Raw genomic sequence first — 20,105 nt, 5'->3', positions numbered from 1 at the left:
GTGTCAGTGTGAAGAAGCCAACTGATCCCTTCTCTGCTTGCCCTGTTAAATAACTGAATGTGTGGTTGTTTGAATGATTTGACTTCTGTGATGAGGGCGGCCAAACTGGAGAGGGGTGTCACTTTGTTGACATGAGCTTCTGTCCCTACATGTCTGTGAAAATTCCTGCTCTTCCTTGCTTTCCCTACTCTCAAGGCCTTGCTTTGACAGATGCCTTCCGGTCATGGCTCGGTCAGTTGTGAAGCGCTTTCGGGTGGACGGGGTTCTGGGAGGTCGGGGACAGACCAGCTGTGGGAAGGGGATGGAGGTCACTTAGGCTAAGTAGCCTGGTGTCCCTCAGAGGGACATTGCAGGCCATGAGGTTATATAGGTTGTGGTTGACATCTTGGCCCTCATTACCTCCTTCCTGTTTCCTATCAGGGCAGCTCCCGATGGGGCAGGTGAGATGGAAAGGGAGTTATGCAACAGCGTTGGTTGATGTCCAATGTCTGCATTTTGTCTGTGTGTACTTTTACAGCTGGCTTGCTGGTCGGCTCTGTTTGTCTCTGTTTGAGTGTGGGTTTGTAGTTTTAGAGCAAAGTTAGCAAGTGATGATGAGGTGTCTCTTTATATGAATAGATGGTTGTGTTTAATAGATGTGTTAAGCTTGCCATAGATTTTTATATTTATATATATATTTAGTGTTATAGTGTGTGTTTGCGTAAGGAGTTGTGGTTTGGGTTTTACCCCAGTTTTGAAGGCTGACTGGGCTTTTAATGTTTTCCTACATTCCTGGGATTTTCTCTTGGGAAGGCTAAGCTGTGCGCAGTGGCAACTTTCCTCTGTAACCTGTGTTAGTTTACTTTAAGGTTGTTTATATTTTTGGTACATGCTTCTCATTTAGACACCTTGAATTTCACTTGTGTGTTAGCATGTTCAGTGTGACTCTGATAAGTAAAGAAGGATGCTTGGCTTGTCAGTACTGGATGGCTGAAGCCTTTTCTCTGTCTGCAGAACACATGGTGTTGATCATAAGGACAGCTCACTCTCCAGTCCTGGCAGTCACCAAGCGACAGAGGGAAAGAATCATGGTGTTCCTGAACCCCATTACAATATAACCCTTTACAGCAACCACCAATTATGCGTCGCATGCTGAATGATATTCCCTCCATACTGAATGTTTAGTAAATTTAATGCTTTATAAGATGGCTTTAATGAGTAATTGTGCAGAATTCTCTTGCTTGCTGCTTCAGTTTTCTGATGGTTTTTCATCCTTACACCAACAGTGCTTCCTTATCTGTTCTTGTCTCAGTCTATCAGGATTTCATCAAGACTGATGAGGACGAAGTCCACATAACAGAATTGTAGCTTATCAAAACCCATTTAGAGTCTCGCATCAGAGATCGGCACTGAGATGGGATCTGTGTGCTGTTTGAGGCCTCTGTACAATGAACCACTGAATAATGTTGAAAGCCCAGAGAGATGATTTGCTATCAAAGCCAATCTCAGGTAGAGAGAATAGCCTTTGAGTTGTCACAACTTGATGTGCTTCTTCTGAACATGCAATGTTCAGTTAGAAACTATGAAGAAAAGGTTCTGTCATAACTGATTTGGCCTTGTTGATTAGTGGATATGCCTTCCCAGTGGGGTTGTATCTGCCTTGTAAATCAAATTTCAATGTTTTCGACACATCAGTAAGAATGAAAAGCATAGATACGTAGTACATTGTGTTTAGAATAACCTGACTTGTAGATTGCTTGTAGATTATATGTAAGTAGTGCTACCCCAGAAATCATAACCAAAGGAAAGGACCTCAATTCGTATCCTCTGGAGACTTCGTAGCAAGAGAATTCTTAGGAAGATATAAACTGAGGCTTCTTTTGTGTAAAATAAGTTACACCTGCACACCTGCGCTCGCTCGTGTTCAACCATGTGACACACAGGCGCATATGAATGTAAACAGACACACGCATACATTACATCGTATGAGAGCGGCACAATGAAGTGTGATTCTGAAGCAGATTATGTGTGAGGAACAGGATGTGTGTGACAGAACTGCCTCTTCACTCCTGTTTTTTCTCCACGGCTGTTGCAGGGGTGAAGCCAAGTTAAGCAGGCAGGAAGGCTTCAACTCCCCTTCTTGGTAAACAGAGTAGAACCTCAATTGAACCAGTTGGACCAAGAACAAGAATAGTCTGCGCGTCATAATCTCTGGCACTGATCATGAAAGGACCTGTAAACTGGTCCCAAGAGATTAATTGCTGTCCTTCAGCCCTTTGTAAAAAAATGTTGGAGATGTTGCAGTTTACCAGACCTGTAGAAGCTCAGTGGCTGATAGGTTGTCTATGATCTGGTGTTTCACAGCAGCAGATGGCAGTGCCGGCAGGCCAGGATGGTGCCAGAAGGTTACGCAATGGAATGATGCCTCTAAGACCTGACTGGAACACCGCATGACACATATATGTGCAGAAACACACTTCCCACACAATCTTCTGAAACTATGCAGAGACAGAGATTCAGTCGTCTGCATTCTTGAACTTGTGTTCGGTTTAAAGGACCAGTATTTCCATTCCTTATCAGAGGAAATAGCTGCCTGTCCTTCGTGGTGTCATGCTCAGGTGACTGACAGTTTGAACCATTTCAGGAAGCTGAGAGTGAAGTGGCACCCCGACACTGGCATGGCCACGGAAACAGATGGAACTATAGCTTCCCCATGGTCTGGCCTCCATTTCCTGGTCCTCTCTGGGGCACGTGTGTGTCTGCCAGTGGGATATGGGTCAGATGGTCGACTATCTTTATCCAGATTGTTGCCAGGAAAACCTCCATCCATTTGGAAACAAAAGGGGCGTCCTCCTGGTTCACTCGGGGAAAGAATTGGGAATTTCATTGATAATACCTTCTGTTATAGTATCTATTTTGTGATGTTGTGTGTAATTCAAATTACTTGCCTCACTATTTGGCTCGTACTACCTTAAGCTATGATATTTTCTGCCTGTGGAATAAGTGGGCGCTACCAAATAAAATATTGTCAGAACCTCATTGTGTAGCCATGTCTTTCCAGTCTCGGGTACTTTCTAAATGTTTTTCCAAGACCTGTTTAAGTAAAGTAAAGGTTATGAATGTGGGTGTGGTGAAGGCTGGTGGGTGCGTTTGTATACAAAGAGCAGAAAGGAACTGTTCAGGCCATGCCAACCACACGGGGACTTCAGTGCAAGTGGACTAGGCTGCGGCGTAAATCAGGTCTTCTCTCAGAGCTCCCAGGCTTCCTGTCCAGCTCCAGCCTAATCCCTCACCATGCTGTTTTCTAAGAATGATCTCATGCCACCAAGCCTTGCCAACCACAATGCCGTCCATGCTTTGCTGCACCTTAAGGAGACGTTACTGTTGCTTTTAAGATGCCACTGGGCCATTTTTCATATCCCTAATATGATTGCTGACCCAGCATCCAGTGAGCAGTACTTTGGTCTGTTTTTCACTATTTAATAGACCTGCTTCTTGGTAAGGAGTCAACCCAAACCATATACAATCATAGCTGATCCCTCACTGCTTGTACTATAAATAAAGAAAGAACCAGAAAAAAAATGGATTTTCTATCTACCTCAGGTGCATTCATTCCTAACAGCAGCCGCGCACCGCTCTGGGACTCAAGACCGTACTCTAGTATCTTATCAAATTTTAAACGTCTACTCACTGTCTTCTTCCAGTACCTTGTTTGTCCCATGTTGAGGATGCTTTTACCTCATTTGAATTAGGTGATGCACCCAGGTAACGCCAGGAACCAATGCAACCCTGTTGTGTTGATTTCCAGGTGGTCAGAAGAAGTTGGGAAATCCTAACTGAAAAATTGATCAGACAAATTCAAACCAAGAGTTAGTGGGTAAGGGGTGGAAAGGGGTAACACAATGTTCTGCACATGGATAACCTTGGATGGAAAATACGATTTCAGATTTCCTGGCAATTATTTGTGATCTTATTTTTGCTGAATGGATTTTCACAAAAGATTAATTTTCCATTACTCATTAGTCATCACTGTGTGTGTTCTGTATCTGAGCTCTGAGCGACTCAACAGCAAAGCCAGCGTTGCATTTATGAATGTGTGTTTTGTTGCATTGTGTGGTTCTTAGTGCCTTAACATTACTCCTGTTGGATCCAGAGAGGTGAAGAAAGCCCCAGGCCCATCAATAGTTGAGTAGGAGCATGGTTGTGTGTGTCTGTAATGAGGCATACCACATCGCATCATCAATATTACATGCTGGCTTAAGGCCAAGGGATGCGCTCTGTGGTGTGTTCAAGTATAAAGTATGAGCGTGTGCGTGTTGGTGCGAGTGCTATGCATACAGTGTAATGAGTGTTTTGTAAGACCTAAGTTAGGTGCACTTTGCAACTGCAGACACCAGACTTGTCCTGGAGCATGAAAAGGTCCCAATGTGGAGTTAAAGAGGGAGGGAGGCATTAAGAGCAAAGGGTGCCTGTAGGTCAGGAGCCAAGGTGCACCTGACTGCTTGAGAGGAAGAACATCTGCAGCCTCTGCCACCACCCAACCCATCCCCCAATGCTAAGCTGCCAATCAAAGTTGACAGTCAACATATTATATATTTGCATGCATTTGTGCATGTCTGCACTTTATTTGTAAACCATAGTTCCTGCATCATATCCACAATACTTCGTTTCAGAGTCATGCACAGTGCATGTTAAAAAAAAATGCTTCCCGTTGTTTGGCCTGTAATTCAGTTTTATGTATGTCTTTATCTCAAAGTCTCTCTCTGCCCCACAGTACATGTTTCATAGAAAAGCTGTTTGTCTCCTTTGAGTCTTGAGGCAAGAAAAACCTGAAGTTCAGCCCAGATGTTTGAATGACCTGCCTAACACCTGGCTTGTTTACACATGAACAAATCACACACAAGTGCTCACATGTGCGCGCGCACATCCTCACACAGAACCTGCCTCAGTGTTCGTAATAAAGTTCACCCCATTCCCTCCTCATGGCTCCCCCTCGGCCAAGAGAACAGTATGCAGAAATGAAGTATGGACAAGAATTTTAAAGGCTACCATCAAAGGCCGCCAGCCTCTTCCTTTAGATCTGTGTGTGTGTGTGTGTGTGTGTGTGTGTGTGTGTGTGTGTGTGTGTGTGTGTGTGAGAGAGAGAGGTTGAGTGTGTGAATTACCCCCACAGGTGATTGGATCTCATCTCATCTCATCTGATTGGCTCATCCGTCTGTTGCGTTCCACAGGCGAGCGAGAGAAGGGTGTTAGAGGCCTGTCTAAATAATTTAGATCTTGCATTTGTATTGATCAGGTAGCGCTGCTCTCCATGGGCCACTCCACTACTACCTATCCTCTCCATCCTTCTTCGCCCTGTTCTTGTTTTTCGATTGTAACCTCATGCCCCTAGCTTTGCCTCCCCTCCACTACACCCCCCCCACCCCCCCCAACCTCCACATCAAACAGAGTGCGGGCGTGCTGCTGCGAGGGAGCAGAAAATGCATGAGAAGGGAGTAGATGGGAAAAGTGCAGGAGAGAGCTTTTTTTTTTTTTTTTTTTTTTTAACCATGATTCCTCAAGTGGGAGCGAGGCTGAGGAAGAGAGGCAGGAAGAAAGGTGTAAGCAATGGATAAAGAGAGAAATAGCACGGTGGAGGCAGAAAAAATCTCCTGTGTGTTTGTGTGTATGTTGCCCTTATGCAAGTGTCTGTGGAGAGTAATGGTGTGTGTGTAACCTTGGTGCTGCAGGTCAGTGGAAATGCAGAAATTAGCGTATTGTGTGTACGGAGGCTTGTGAAGCCCAGTCCAACTTTGCCGTGCTTTAAACCCGGTCCATTACTCCATTAAATACTGCATCATGCCTCGGCCTTGGATCAATACAACATAATGTAAACACATATAACCTGTCTCACCACACACTGGGATGGATTTTGTTGAAAAGGTAATGTATTCTGGGCAGCAAAAATAGCATAAAAGAGTAGCACATGTATGCTCAGTATGAACATAATTGCTTGCTTGAATGGGAAGGCCTTTTCCCTGCATTCTGTTGGTATTGCAGTGTTAGAGGTGCGCTAAGCAACATGGATTGAATATGATAATGCTTCTGTTGCCAAGCAAAATATCTGCCTTTCTCACAATACGGCGTCTTGTACACGCTGTACATGCTGATAGAATTTGGCAGTGCTCACGGCCGACAAGAAAAAGGAATACAGAGAAATTACTTGTTGCTTGCTTGCACAGTGTCATTGGAGCCATTCGTGCAAAGAGAAATATTTGCAAAATATTCAGAAGTAACCTACGTTTTGTATTGTTAGTCAGCTCAGATGAAGACGCGTCAGTGAGCTAATTTCCTCGCAGATGCTGATGTTTTACCTATGCCGTTCCTATGTGTTGGTTTCTATTTTATGCATTTGTTTTATACTTTTCTTATTACTATCTCGCCATTAAAGTATTGAAGCCTGATTAGAATTTTTAATCTATGGATCGCAAAGGGTGCAACGTACTTTCTCTCACGTTAGTGTGGCTGCAGCTATTTGAGATACAGAAGACAAGCATGTACTGTAGTTGATGCATGTTACTATTTTTCATTTTGTGGAAGTTTGCAAGTTTCCCCCAGATGATTGAAACAAAAACAGCACACATTGCAGCGAGTGTCAACCATATACTTGAAACCCATCACTTAAGTGGACATTTCTAGATTTAGATTTTTTAAGAATTAGGTCGAGCAGCCTCACAAGCTTGTCATTTACTGTTATGTGTACTGTAGTGGAGCAGAGGGCACTGTAAAGACAGCATTAAAGCTATAGCTGTATTTCTGTTTAAAAACAGGAAAAGAGAGGAGGAAATGTCTGGATGTAATAAAGAGACTTGTGGGATGAATTATTGAGGCTTTGATATGGACGGGAGAGATGGGCTGAACTGTGCTCTTAAGACAGGGTGTAGCACATCCCGTGTGCACAGACATATGCAGAACACACACACATTCAGACACACATACAATTGCTGGGCGGCTTGTGTGGGGACGTGTTTAATGGAGTCACCCAGACAGACAGACAGACAGACAGACAGACAGACAGGCAAGGAGACGGGGCCACACAGGAGTCTGCTCCGCTGAGATTCCCTCCTCGAAAACACGCCCAGAAGAGTGAATGCCCCAAGACTTAACTGACATGCTGCTATTCTTGCTAAAAACACACTGACGCCGCGGGTGTATCCTCCTTTTCCCCATTCACTTTTGCCCCAAAAGCAGGGGGGATTCCAGGGTCAGGAAATAACAATGCCTCCACCTTTCCCCCTCTGCAAAGGATTTTATCCCTCAGCATGTAAAAGTGTATTTTTTGGGAGTGCGTTCTCCTGCGAGCCACAGACTGTTCCCCTGTGCTCTGATCTGTCTGGCTGGAAGCAGTCCAGTGGCTGAGCTCTTTTCCTCCAGTGGTGTAGCCGACTCTGTGGTCCCATCACTCAGGGCTTTTGTTTACTGGGTAGATCAATAGTTAACTTGCTGCTGGATACACTAAGCTGTAGATCTGTACAGCTGGATAATGGACCTCTGGCAGTTTTCTGCTCTGCTGCTGCTGCTGCTGCTGTTTGTGGTGACCTGTGATGAATAGAGGCTTAGCAAGGCTATCAGGGTTACAGCCAATTAGCTCATCAGTCTCTTCTAATATGGTTGTCAATAGGGACAGGCTTTGATTAAAGCACGGTGATTTGTTCAGGATGGCTTAGATTACATTCCTGAGCTGTCTGCGGTGAGTCAGGCAGTGAGGTGAAGTTAGCGTATTGTTTTCTGTTCATCTACTTTGAAAGTTGAACCATTTAGCAAGCTCCTCTGTTTGTGTGTGTGTGTGTGTGTGTGTGTGTGTCTTTGACAGATATTGTTGCTTTTGCTTTAACACCTGCATGCACCCACTTCCACATACTTCAACTCAAGCCCTGCCAGGATTATTATTATTAGTAGTAGTAGTATTAACTTTTTTATTATGTATTGTTATGTAAAATAAAGATTGATTGGTTATAGAATAACGACAGTGTCAGTGTGCAGACTGGCTCTCTATAAGCTTCACTTTCACAATGTGATTTTGTCTGCCGCCGGGTACGATCTCGGTCAGGCTGGCAGCATTTCTCTGTGCTTTCATGTCTCAGTTATAGATTAAATGAATGAATGAACGCACATTTTTTCTCCTAATGTTTTCTTCTACTCCCACTTCCACCCCGAAGCCAGCCCCTGCTGTACTTACTTGTTTGCACGAAGCAATACACAAACTACCTTATTACTCCATATAGAATTATGGCAATTTCACTTAACCTCTTCTGTGAAGGTGCTCCCTCTTCATTCCTATTTCCAAGGTGGTGTTGAACGTTTCTTCACGTAAATGTAACAGTGCGTCCTGTTTTTGGTAGTTGCTGGGCTCTGAGGAAAAAGTTGTCTGTTTCCACTTTAACAGATTTCCTCTGAAACACTCAGTTATTACTCTCATTTAACACAGTACATGCATTATAGGCACAGGGGATTCATAAAAAGGAAGAAGAGAAATAAAATAAAATGAATTAATTAAATAAAATAACACCTGCTTGCACATCTGCGCTCTCTGCTCTCCTGCTGCAGGCCGTTTGGTCTCATTGGCCTCCCAGTTAATGGTCACTTTACATTTACATTTGTTAACACCTGAGCTCTGTGCTCATTAGCAGCAGGATGTCACGGAGCTGGAGTGTATATACACGTCCAGACTTCCTGTCCACACACATGTATATCACACACACTAATTATCAGTGTAGCTTGCAAATGACGTGTGAACATATCTTAGTACTTGTGATCTCTGACACCTTATTAGCGGTAAATAGAGTTTACAGTTCCTGAGAGGATAACGTTGTATTTCATAACTTACATTTGTGAAACAATTTGGTTTGGTGCTTTGTGACTAGTAATATTCAGCTTGAGAGTAGCAGCAGTATTAAACACCTTCCTTTTTTCTGTCTTTTCAGTCACCATCTCCACCAGCATATCCTTTGATGGGCTGCTGGTGACTGGCCTCTACACCTCCACACCAGTCCAGTCGGCTCCCATCCCTGCTCCAGCTGCCTTCGGCTTTGGTAAGTCTTCAAAAGATACCACTGTAGGCTGTGTAGAGTGGCTTCCTCAGCCATGCTCCTCCTGCCAATACAAGCCCCTCATTAAATGCTCAACTTAGCTTCGCCTTAAAACAAACTCTCAGATACTCTTGATAGTATCTTAGCGCTGGAAGTATCACAGTGTGCACGACCCGGCTCAGTGATCCACATCCGTTCCCAGAGTGAGCTTAAGACCACTTCCCCACTCCTGTTGTGACAGACCCGTGATGGATGAGGAGTGGGGATGATGTGACCGTGGGTTCGGCCAGATGCGTTTTCATTGATGCTCGAGTGAAGAAAAACAGAAAACTGAATGAAATGAGGAAAGGGAATTGGAAAACAGAGCAAGAAAACGTACACCAGGCGTCTGAGAAGCAAAACGAAACGAGAAGAACGTATTAATCATCAGATCAGCTGGTCAGATGTTGAGTTGCAGAAAGGACGCAGTGGTCTGGTTGAAATGCATTAAGTTTATTAACATACAAGTTCACACTGTACCTTTTTAATATATTACAATCATAAGAAGTGGATAACGATTTTGGAAAAACAGTCTAGGAAATAGGTACAGTTTAATTTTATTGTTAGTTTGCTGCAAAAACTCTTGTTTGTGTCTGTGAATGTCCAGTGTGAATGACCATTATTCCACATGTTGCAAATGTATGAGGTTAAATTTAGTCTTGAAATTGACAAGTGCCGTCTAATTACTCCGTTAAGAGGCAACTGAAATAAAGTTAATTGTGACCCATTTCTGGACACACAATGAGGATTTTTAGACTCAGATGAAGTGTGTGCGGATGGAGCCCCTGTGTGCATGGGTGGGGGCTCTCTCGGGGTGATGGACTGGCCATAAAGAACTCCTTAGAGAACAGGGCTATTGGCCCAGAACTGCTGCCCAGCGGGCTCACTTATCCTGACTGACTCCACTGTTCTTCAGACGCTGACTTCACCCCGGCCAGGGCAGCTCTTCACTCTTGGCAGCCCTGTTTACTGGGGAGGCATCCAAGCAAGGATTGCGTCACCTTTGCTTCACTCTCATTAATTTGAAAAGTTTTAAGAGAAGGGCTGCACAGACTGATAGGCAGCAGCTTGTGGGACTGTGAGTTTCTGCATGGTGTGTGTTTAAATAAGTCTGCAAAGCCTTCCGTTACAGTATGTGTAATCTGCTAAGCAGTGATGCCATCCAGGTTTCACAGCGCCAGTCACTGAGTCTGTCCTCAGCTGAAGAGCTCTCTGTACTGTGTCTCTCTGCTCTGATTCTCCGGCATCCCCTCCCAGGGTATGCTTCAGGACTCCATGGAGCTACACAGTGTTTTCATAAAGGCGAAACAGAAGGGTAATTTATTACTGCCACCAGAGTCCTCCTCTTAGTGCCCGTGGTGGCACTGCTGTCTACAGTTTCATTTTTCCTTTACTTCATTTGTCTGCAATTATTTGGAGGATGGGATTTTTGTGGGACCACATCCATACCCTAACTGACAGCAGCCCTGCAGACCACGCTCCATGGCAGGGTGTCACATCTGTGGAGAGGCGGCTCTTCAGCCTTGGGAGAGCTGAAGAAAGATGCTTCCAGAGAGAGAGAGAGAGAGAACTTCATCAATGAGCTCATGGAAACCCAGTGACATCGCTGTGCATAACAGAGCCAGTGTTTGAGCAAAAGGCTTTGAAGATAATGCGGTGGAACAATAACGGAATGAGACACCGCTTGATATCCATTGTTGTTGTGACAATTATAAAAGGATCTGTGAGGACAACAGGGTCACGCAACTCCACGAGGGAGGTTTACGAGCCTGGTGTTTAGCATAGAGCGTCTAAGATAGGGTGCGGCACTAATCACCCTCAATGGAGGCATATAGGGGACAGGGATTGACAGGAACAGCAGCATGCATACACACACACACACACACACCACACACACACACATAGAATTCAGTAAAGAAATTCCACCCACTCTCACTCAATACCACACACACACACCCCAGCTGTGTACAGCTGTTAGTGCGGCGGCTGGCTGGGGGAACATGTGTCTGACAGATGTATCAACGCGAACCCCAGCACGACAAGAACGAAACCTCACTGCACCGCCACCACAGGATGGCACACACGGGGAGAAGATCAGCGGTAAATTAAGATGGCTGAATGCGTTTGAGATTTGAAATGACAAGATAATGATGAAGAAGAGAGGGAAGACTTTTAAGCTCGTGGATCTTTTATTCTTGCTGGGTTAAAGTCAGCAAGTCAGAGAGAGAGAAACAAAGGCAGGCTGAGCAGATAAAGGCAGTGATGTGTGGCGACAGAGAGGTTAGTGTTTGTACACTGTGTGTGGGGATGTGTAGTCGTTGGTGTGGTCAGAGCTGTTGCAGTGAGCAGACAGGACGACTGCACGCCGCCCCCCCCCCCCCCCAAAGAGAGAGCTCCCCTCGGCCTTCTGTGTCACCCTTCACTGCGTTTTACGGAGCGCTCATAAAACCAGCGCGTGTACACATGCATGACCACACTGCATGCAAATACACAAGCTCCATCACCGGTCCTCTTCTTTTACTGTCTGCTGTGTTTTTGTTTGTGGGTCTGTCACATACAGTAACACAGACACCCTCATGTGCACACACACACACACAGACACGACAACGTGGAGACAGAGAAGTGAGCATTTTTATTGGCTTCCACTCCCTCTGAATAACAATGCATCACACTGCATTTGTAATAAAAACGCGAAGCTTTAAGGGACTGACTTTTTAGTGCGTCGTCAGACTGAACACCCACTCATTGTCAAATTAGCTCAAGTTTGATGGAGCAGTTGGGGTGGCAATCAGGGCAGTCTGAGGAATGGCATGCTTTTGGCTTCTCGGCTGCCCAAGGCTCGTTCCTCCACTGCCTGAAGGCAGGAGATCCCCCTCTAGCCGGCGGGTGGCGAACCACGAACCTTTATGATGCTATAATTGCTTTGCTATGGCTAGTGCAAAATCAGACGAACTGGAGCTAAAAACAATGTTGACAGAGGCGGAACACAGGAGTGTAAATTGACTGTGGGTTTTATAAACGTGCCCATCAGGGGTCTGTTAAACTATTCTGGCTGAGGCACAGCCGCAGCAGTGATTCTGTTTCAAAGTGTGAGGGGCTGGCAGGAGAGACTCAAGGTGTCATTGCGGGATTCATGTAGTCACAAACGACAGTTAGTGGACAAGGCAGACTGTGTAAAGTGATTCATTTCATTATATTGCCTATATAGTTTGACAACCTAATTGCTCATTAGAGACCTTCGCGCCGTATTTTACAGTGAAACTTTTAGACACTGTGTGTGTGTGTGTGTGTGTGTGTGTGTGTGTGTGTGTGTGTGTGTGTGTGTGTGTGTGTAACATGCACAGAGGGGATGTCCACACACACTGCCAGAGAAGCAACATGAGTCTGGACTGACTCAGCTGCTGGAGAATTCCAACTGCTTCGTGTTTTTCCCTCCTTTGACTTTTATTCCATTAAGAGCTCTTTCTTTCCATTCCAGCCTTTTGGCTCTCTGAAAGGAACTCACACAGCTTTCAAAACTGGCGTCCGTCTCCAAACATTATATGATGAAAACAATAACTTATGTACATTGTCATGATTTTGATTTATTTCGGGTTTACACAAGAACAGCTTGCTGTTGTGTGTTGCGCAGCGATGATGAGGTGACGTATCGGACCCCACCGCAGGGCCTGGACGGAAAGAAATGTCACATGTGGTCTGATTTGTATTGCTCCCCCAAAATGTTTCCCATCACATCATTATCCATTCCAGCACAAAGACAGAACAAGTATTCATTCTAAATGTCTCCAGATTTATAATGCAGACGATGAACAAAATCCACTTGAAATGGAGGAGAGGACTTTGAAAATAGACAGGAGAGGGAAATGGATGGGCGAAAATGCCAACATGGGGCTGACAAAGTGTTCGAGATTAAGGGAATGAGTGTGAGAGGAGAAGATTGGAGAAAGTGTGCATGAAAAATGGCAAAGAGGGACCAATAGAAGGGAGACAGTATGTGAATGATATAAGGAGGGGGAAGGTGAGAGAGAAGATGAGAGGATGGCGTTCCATCACTCCCTCTGACGGAGTGGCTGATTGGTGTTGCCGTGCCAATGCTGAGCTGCTGAGAAACTGGTCATTGATGGATGGCTCGTTTGCAGGGTGATGTTTATTTTGTCGTTAATTTGCATATTTGTATGTATTTGCGGGGTGGTTGGCTTCTGCTAGCAAGGATCAGTCCCCATCTCCATATGATGGATCTGGCCGTCTGACAAAATGGACAGCTTAGTGACAGGGACATCCAGCCGACACTCGGTCCCCATGACGAATGGGCTCATGCTCACACACGGCGCCATCAGAGATGAAATCCTGCTGCACCTTGACCTGTGGAGGAGGGGCCGGAGAGGGTGCGCAGCCAAAAGTGTAATCATGCCACACACATATTTAGAAACACACAATCATTAATGGTCTCTTCTTATTATTATGCACAATTATGCATTCAAATCCTGATATCCACACACTCATCCATCTCAGGGCTGAAGGTCGGCTGTCTGTGCCCTCTTGCCACCAAGCCAGATTGAATGTCAGCCAGAATGTCAGACTGTGAGAGATGGCGGATCATCATGTCAGTATTTACAGAGACACACGCGCAGGTATGTTTCCGACTGAACAAAGCCTTGTTTTGGAAGTACTAACAGTCCCAAGAGAGCACAAGTGTGCCTCCACATACCCCCTCCATCAATGGGAGGAGGAGAGAACCTGAGAGGGAGATACTGTGTAGGGAGAGATGGAGGATAAAGAGGAATGATATAGAGAAAGGGTGGTGCAGGGAGGAGAGACGGGGTGAGGGAAGGGGGTTCCCATGGGGAGAGAAGCTGTCAGTCCCTGGGAGACTTCAAACGCACTGCAGCCCTGTGATCAGCCTGCTCCCTGGCTCTCTGCTGACAGCTCCCTGACTGCGCCGCTTAGACTCCTTCACACATGCACACACATACACACATACACACACATATACACTTGCTTGCTACCATAAGAGCTCTCACACTCGGTGATTTATCCACTCATACCACAACACATTCAAATTCCATTGACATACGCACACTCACGCTGATTCTCACACTAAGGATGTGCATCTGTGACACATTTGCTCTGACATCCATCCTTATAATAACCTTGAACACTGCCAAAGTTGCAACTCCGTCAAGGACACCACACAGTCCCAAACTGTTGCTCCTCAGCTACGACGGGCTGAGCAGAGGCAAGGTGGTGCCGGCCTTGGTGGTGGTGTTGATGATAATGATGATGATGACTTATCTGAGCCATTACTCCTTCTCTGCTGTGGGCTGAGGCACCCAAAGGCAGATCCCTCCTGATGATGAATTCATTAGTGCGGAAGATGAAATGAGTTGTCAGGGGCAGGGTTATGTATGGGAGGTGATTTGTGTTCTCTGCGGCACAGCGTTAGATCAGACTCAAGATCGGACGGGTCGGCTTGCTGTAAATCTCCCTGCTCTGCTGGCGCAGGACTTTCCCACCCCTCGTGCCCAGACTGAGCCTCTGCTCCGTCCCTCCCGTTGCCCGGCACGTCCCCCCCCCCCAGTCTCACAATGCCTGGAAGCTGCTAACAGGTGGCTAAACATTTGCTTGCTCTCAGAGTCCAGAGGAATGCTTGGGTGATTATGCATCTCAAGTCATGTCGCTACTTTCTATGTGCAAAGCCTCCTCGGAAGCAAAAAGCAACCCCAGCTTCAAAGAATTCAAACAGAACACAACATAATCCATTATTAATTTAAGGTTCACCCACAGCAGACTCCAGACTGGTCCATTAGTGCGGGCCATACATCCCAACAGCATAGGTCTTGCCTCTCAGGTGTGATGGTACAGTAGACCTGCTGGAGCACTGCTGCTGGGAATTGACTGGCTCACTTAGTGTACACTAGCTCTCCTGGAAAACATAGACCCTTCTTTGAACTCCCCCTGCTTCACTAGGTGTGCTACATCTGTGCATATGTGCATGTCTTATGTTCAAGTATATGTGCATCACTTTGTGTCTGTGAGTGAAGCTGTGCATGTGTGTGTGTGTTTATGTTTGCTTTATCCAAGAGCACACATGTATTTGTATGCACATGCTGAGCATTTGAGTGCTTTTTCCTTTCTTCTCTGTATTTTTTTGCATCCAAATGTATGGTTAAAAAAAAAAAAGGTCCAGGGTGACTGAGAAAGCAGAAATAGGGGAAAGCAGGAGCTGGACTGACTGTGATAGAGATTTCAAAGTGGTGTGTGAGATGTTGGCCAGTTTTTTGTTATTTTTATTTTTTCAATCGTGCAGGAGAGAGCAGCAGGCGTAGGCTGTTTCTCCCATGTGTGGTCTCTCTTGAGCAGAGCAATGTTATTTTCTGCCATGCAGAGAGGTTGGTTACATGCCAGAGAGAATGAGAGAGAAATAAAGATAGAATAAAGACAGAGAGAGCTTTGACTCAAAGACTGCTCAGTTTGACACATTTCTGTGAACACTAGTGGGTTTGCATCATTTCGGCAAAGAGGCAAGCTGACTTTGAAATGTATCTTTGTTGTGTTGTGATATAAAACATCTTATACTCGATACCTCCATATGCACCTTGCAAGTGTGTGGGCATCTGTGGGTTTGCTGTGCAAACTGAGAGAAAGTGATTTTACAAAGTCTTCTCCACAAAGTGCACGCCATCCAGGCTGCACTCTGAGGTCTATTCATTTTTAAAGTTCCCTTGCAGAGAGTATTAGAAAAAGTGGAAGTGCTCTCTCTGAGTCTGTGCGATGAGGAAGCTTAGTGGTTCCACTGGTTTCTCCCTGTAGGGCCCTGACTGGATCTGGCTCTCCATCCTCTAAAAGCCTCAGAGAAGAACAGGAATGCTCCGCTGCCTGGCCTTTTTTTTTTTTTTTTTTTTTTAAACGTTACATGTAAGTTATCTGTGAGCAACTCACCCAGATCCAATCTGACCCATATTTTGGCAGCAAAAATAGTTGGTGACCTTCTCTGTGTTTCGCCCTCCTTACAAGAGCCAGGCTGTTGCCGTGATTAGTTCACTGCCTCCCAGCACTCCTCTGTCAGACCAGGCTCAGCTCCAGCCTCCTCCATAAACACATTTAGGTTCGCACACATGCTGTATATACACACGCATGCAAATGCAGCACAGGCCCCATGCCTTCCTTTCCCGAGGCTTTCCACTGGCTCCTCACCTGTCGCCCCAGGTCTCTATCTCTCATCCTCGACATGTGTGTCAGGACAGAGCCTGCGAGTCCACGGCCTCACCAGTTTGTTTGTTTGCTGCATTGACGGGTGGGGAGCGGGGACGTGGGTGCAAGAAATTAGCACAAGTCAAATCAGATTAATTAATCCCCAGCTCAAACTATTAGCTGAGGAGTCGTGTTGAATTAAAAATCAAATTAGCCCTGGCGCCTGCCGCTGAAGCTGTGGTGTGTGCCTGCCAAGCTACAATGACACACACCCACAGAAGGCAGCCGCTCATGGGCTTCACTGATAGATGGACGTATGGATGGATGGAAGGGTAGAAGAAGAAATTGGAGCTCACGGACTGGAGGGATGGGGGAAGGAGACTTTAGTGACTTTGCCACCCAGTGTGGAAAGCTTCTCCTGGGGCCACAGAGCTGGCTGTTCTCCACTGGGTGCTGCTCCACAGGCCTCACACCACTAGCACTCAGCAGACTTGGCTATGTCACTCCAATTAGGCCTTTCAGCAACATTTCACCCTGATGATTTACATAACACACACACATCTTGAGCTGGGACTGAACCCAGTTTTAAACAGGCCCTTGTTTCTCAGTGTGAAACGGGGAAAGCTAAATTTTGTTTTCAGACAAAACTTATTTTCGTAGCCTTGCCCTCTCTCCAAACGTGACCAGCCTGATGATCAAACAGGTTTTAAACACATTTCTTCTATCCTATGATTTTAACATTTCAGGGGTGCTTATTTTTGCTTTAAATACTATTGTTAAACTCTTTTACGTTTGACCATCTGACTGATTCTTGTCGGACTTCCTGTAATGTTACCTGTAATGATGGAACTGATGGCCCAAACCATAAAGATGTGACCAAAGTTGTAACAAACTGTGCTTTTCATTAAACTGCTGCAGTTTATTCAGCAATATAAGTTGCAGTTGTGCATGCATACATGCATCGGGGTATACTATTTGTACTTGTGTTTGCAAGTATGTGAGTGTGCCTTTGAGATGGATTGCGGGGCTGTGCAGAGATGTAGAGGTCTCATCTATCATACAGGGTGGGGCTCCAAAACACACAGCACTTGTTTGATTCAGAACAACATTCATTTCAATTATGACACATTAGTTCAGGGGGGTATATTATGCTCCAGTAGTGTTCCTGAATTCCATTTATCATTCATGCCTGTATGGCTTGTAGCTCTTGATCACTGAAAGGAAGCAGTAAGCAGCCTCAAGCAATGAACTAAATGCTTATTTTCTTCGTACTTTGATATGTATGGGACATGTTACAGTAGAAAAAGCAATTATTAAACTAGCATCAGTAATAAATAATTGTTCATGTATGACCATATGTTGTTGTGTGCCTTCTCTCATTCAGCTGGGTAGAGCCATACTGGCAGCTCTTACAATAAGCCCCAGCTTTGTATGTTGTGTTGTGTGTCTTGTGTGGGTGTGTGTGGCCTTGCCTTCAGGAGTTTATGGATGATGGATGCTGTGAGATACAATGGAAGCCTAAATGAAAGAGCAATTGTTCTCTGAATGTGTGCATATGGGCAAAAATTGGTTTGGTGCTGAGAGCCAGGCCATGAATACATACATTTAATCGACACATAAATGGGTTCTTTCACAGAACGTTTAATTGAACGTGCTGTGCACACATGGGAAAACATAATAATGTAAACATAAACATGTGCACAAGAAGTCTCACATATACGCTCTTGCGCATGCTCACCTACACACAGTCACAGCTCAGCAGACCTCCAGGTGTCCTTTACTGCCAGTTAAACTGTCTTTCATTCATGTGGCAAACGTCCCCCCCCCCCCACCACCCACATTTTCCCACAGAGTCTCCTACCCCCTTTCCCCCTGGTCACTGGCATCTTTCACCACCCATATTAACACACAGCTTCCTTCTGGCAACGCCGTGCCGGACCCCTGCCATCACCACAACGCTGCCAACCCGTCTCCATGGCAGTATGATTGGCAGATGCTGAGATGGATGCCCATTTCAGCCAATGGCAGATCAGAGCAGCGCTGTCATGCGCCGACCCCGCAGTGGTCCGGCTGACCAGCTGAGGATGGCGTTGGGAAGAAGGGGTGAATGCGACGCAACAGGCGCGCACACACACTCACACACACACACAGCAATGGATCATTCCGCAGCACAAAGCGTATGGGGTCCCTGCTCAGGCTGTCAGTACTGTTGTGATGTATCATTTATGTCGCCATTGTGTGGCCTTCTCTTTAAACATGTTGACAGAAGCATTATTCTGGCTTTTGACAGATTCCCATACATTCACAGGCTTTTAATAACACATGTTAATGCTCCAATAGGTTTATGACAGGTTTTAAGAATTACCACATGAAATATGAGCCTTTAATGGGCCTGCTCTCGAATTATCTGGGGTGGTATACATTGAATTTGTAAGTCTGGGCAAGTGGGAGAATGAGCTCTGCTTATTATCTGTCTGAGTACACACATACACACACCCGAAGCACACACACATCAGGCCTGGAGGACAAAAGATGTGCATCATAAACATTAATCTGCACTTTTTAAATGAGACCCACTTTTCTATGTTTAATCAAAAAGCATATAGTGAGAGGTGACAAATATAAATTCTTCAGACAAAAATCAAATAAACTAATCTGCTCACGGCACATTACGCTGCTTCATAGGGCTTTCATTAACACCCCGAGCAAACTGCTGTACATACACGTGCAGTTTAATATTCTGTTTGCATTTGCCTTTGTACGCATATGTGTAGACATCCAGGGTGATGAAGTGCATGTGTGCGTATGGTTGTGCATTATGTGTGTACTCCAAGGTGTCCATGAATTAATAACAATTGCTCCAGTGGAGGGAAAGTTGAACCTGTACTGTCGAAGAGAAGAGGCAGCGAGCACCCAGATCAGTCTCACCTGCAGGACTCAAATGCATTTTCCCACCGCCCTCCTGTTGATTAGAAATCTGCCAGGAAAAACATGTTTAAGTGTCTTGAAATCAACCATTTATCAAGAATGGAGCACTCAAACTAATAGATTTCTGTTGCTCCACTAGCCAGACACTGTTCAAGGACACTTGTGAAATGAGTGCAAAATCCAGTGGCTATTTGCTACTGACCAGATGTCAAATGGTTTGTATAAACTCTGAATGATTCTGGTAAATGCGCACATCAATTTGAATGGTGCCTCTCGAATCCTCGCCACTCTGCCACAAAGCCTAACTATCAGTTCTAATGCCAGTTAGACCGGCTCCTGCTGGTCCTACAGTGTGAAGTCGCTGCCAGCCTGAGCCACCGATTGCCCATCTGCTCCATCGGGGAGAATTCTCACTCCATCTATTTGACTTGTTTTGAGCTTGGCTGTGGAGCGCTCATTAGCTTTGCAAAGTGAGATACAAAGACAGATAAAAATGCTGTCTCCAAATAGAGAGATGTTAAAGAGGACACAGACAGATGTGGAGTGAAGTGTTTACATGTTTAAAAGATGCAAGACCAGACGGAGGAGAAAAATGTGATGAAGCCTTTGTTTCCGCAGACATGGGCGGACTGAATATGAATACATAAGAGGCGCTCGACTTCCCACTTCCTTTTTGTGGGTGCTTTAAAAATTCACTACAATTACCAGCGGAGATTGATGTCGGGGTGACGCTCCTACAACCAACATATGACCCTTAAAATCCTGACACACCCATTTCCTGTGTTTCTGTGTATCTGTGTGTGTGTGTGTGTGGGTTTAAATGTATGAAACATGCTCTGCCCAGTCATACCGTGGGAGTTAGCAGGTCATCTTCCCTTGCCATTAATCACTGCCGACAGC

At 45.4% G+C, this 20,105-nt stretch overlaps 1 protein-coding gene across 4 annotated transcripts in view; it reads left to right on the top strand.

Moving 5' to 3' along the window:
- Positions 1 to 20,105, top strand: part of reln (reelin) — an 89,277-nt gene that overhangs the window by 11,306 nt on the left and 57,866 nt on the right. For all 4 annotated transcript variants that reach the window (XM_076732667.1, XM_076732664.1, XM_076732665.1 and 1 more), the window contains exon 2: positions 8,943 to 9,050. In XM_076732667.1, the coding sequence (XP_076588782.1) occupies positions 8,943 to 9,050 (108 nt within the window). The remainder of the gene's footprint in view (positions 1 to 8,942; positions 9,051 to 20,105) is intronic.

This window comes from Chaetodon auriga, chromosome 6 (assembly GCF_051107435.1).
Source record: "Chaetodon auriga isolate fChaAug3 chromosome 6, fChaAug3.hap1, whole genome shotgun sequence".
Taxonomy (NCBI): Eukaryota; Metazoa; Chordata; class Actinopteri; order Chaetodontiformes; family Chaetodontidae; genus Chaetodon; species Chaetodon auriga.
This window is presented reverse-complemented; position numbering and strand designations above follow the sequence as displayed.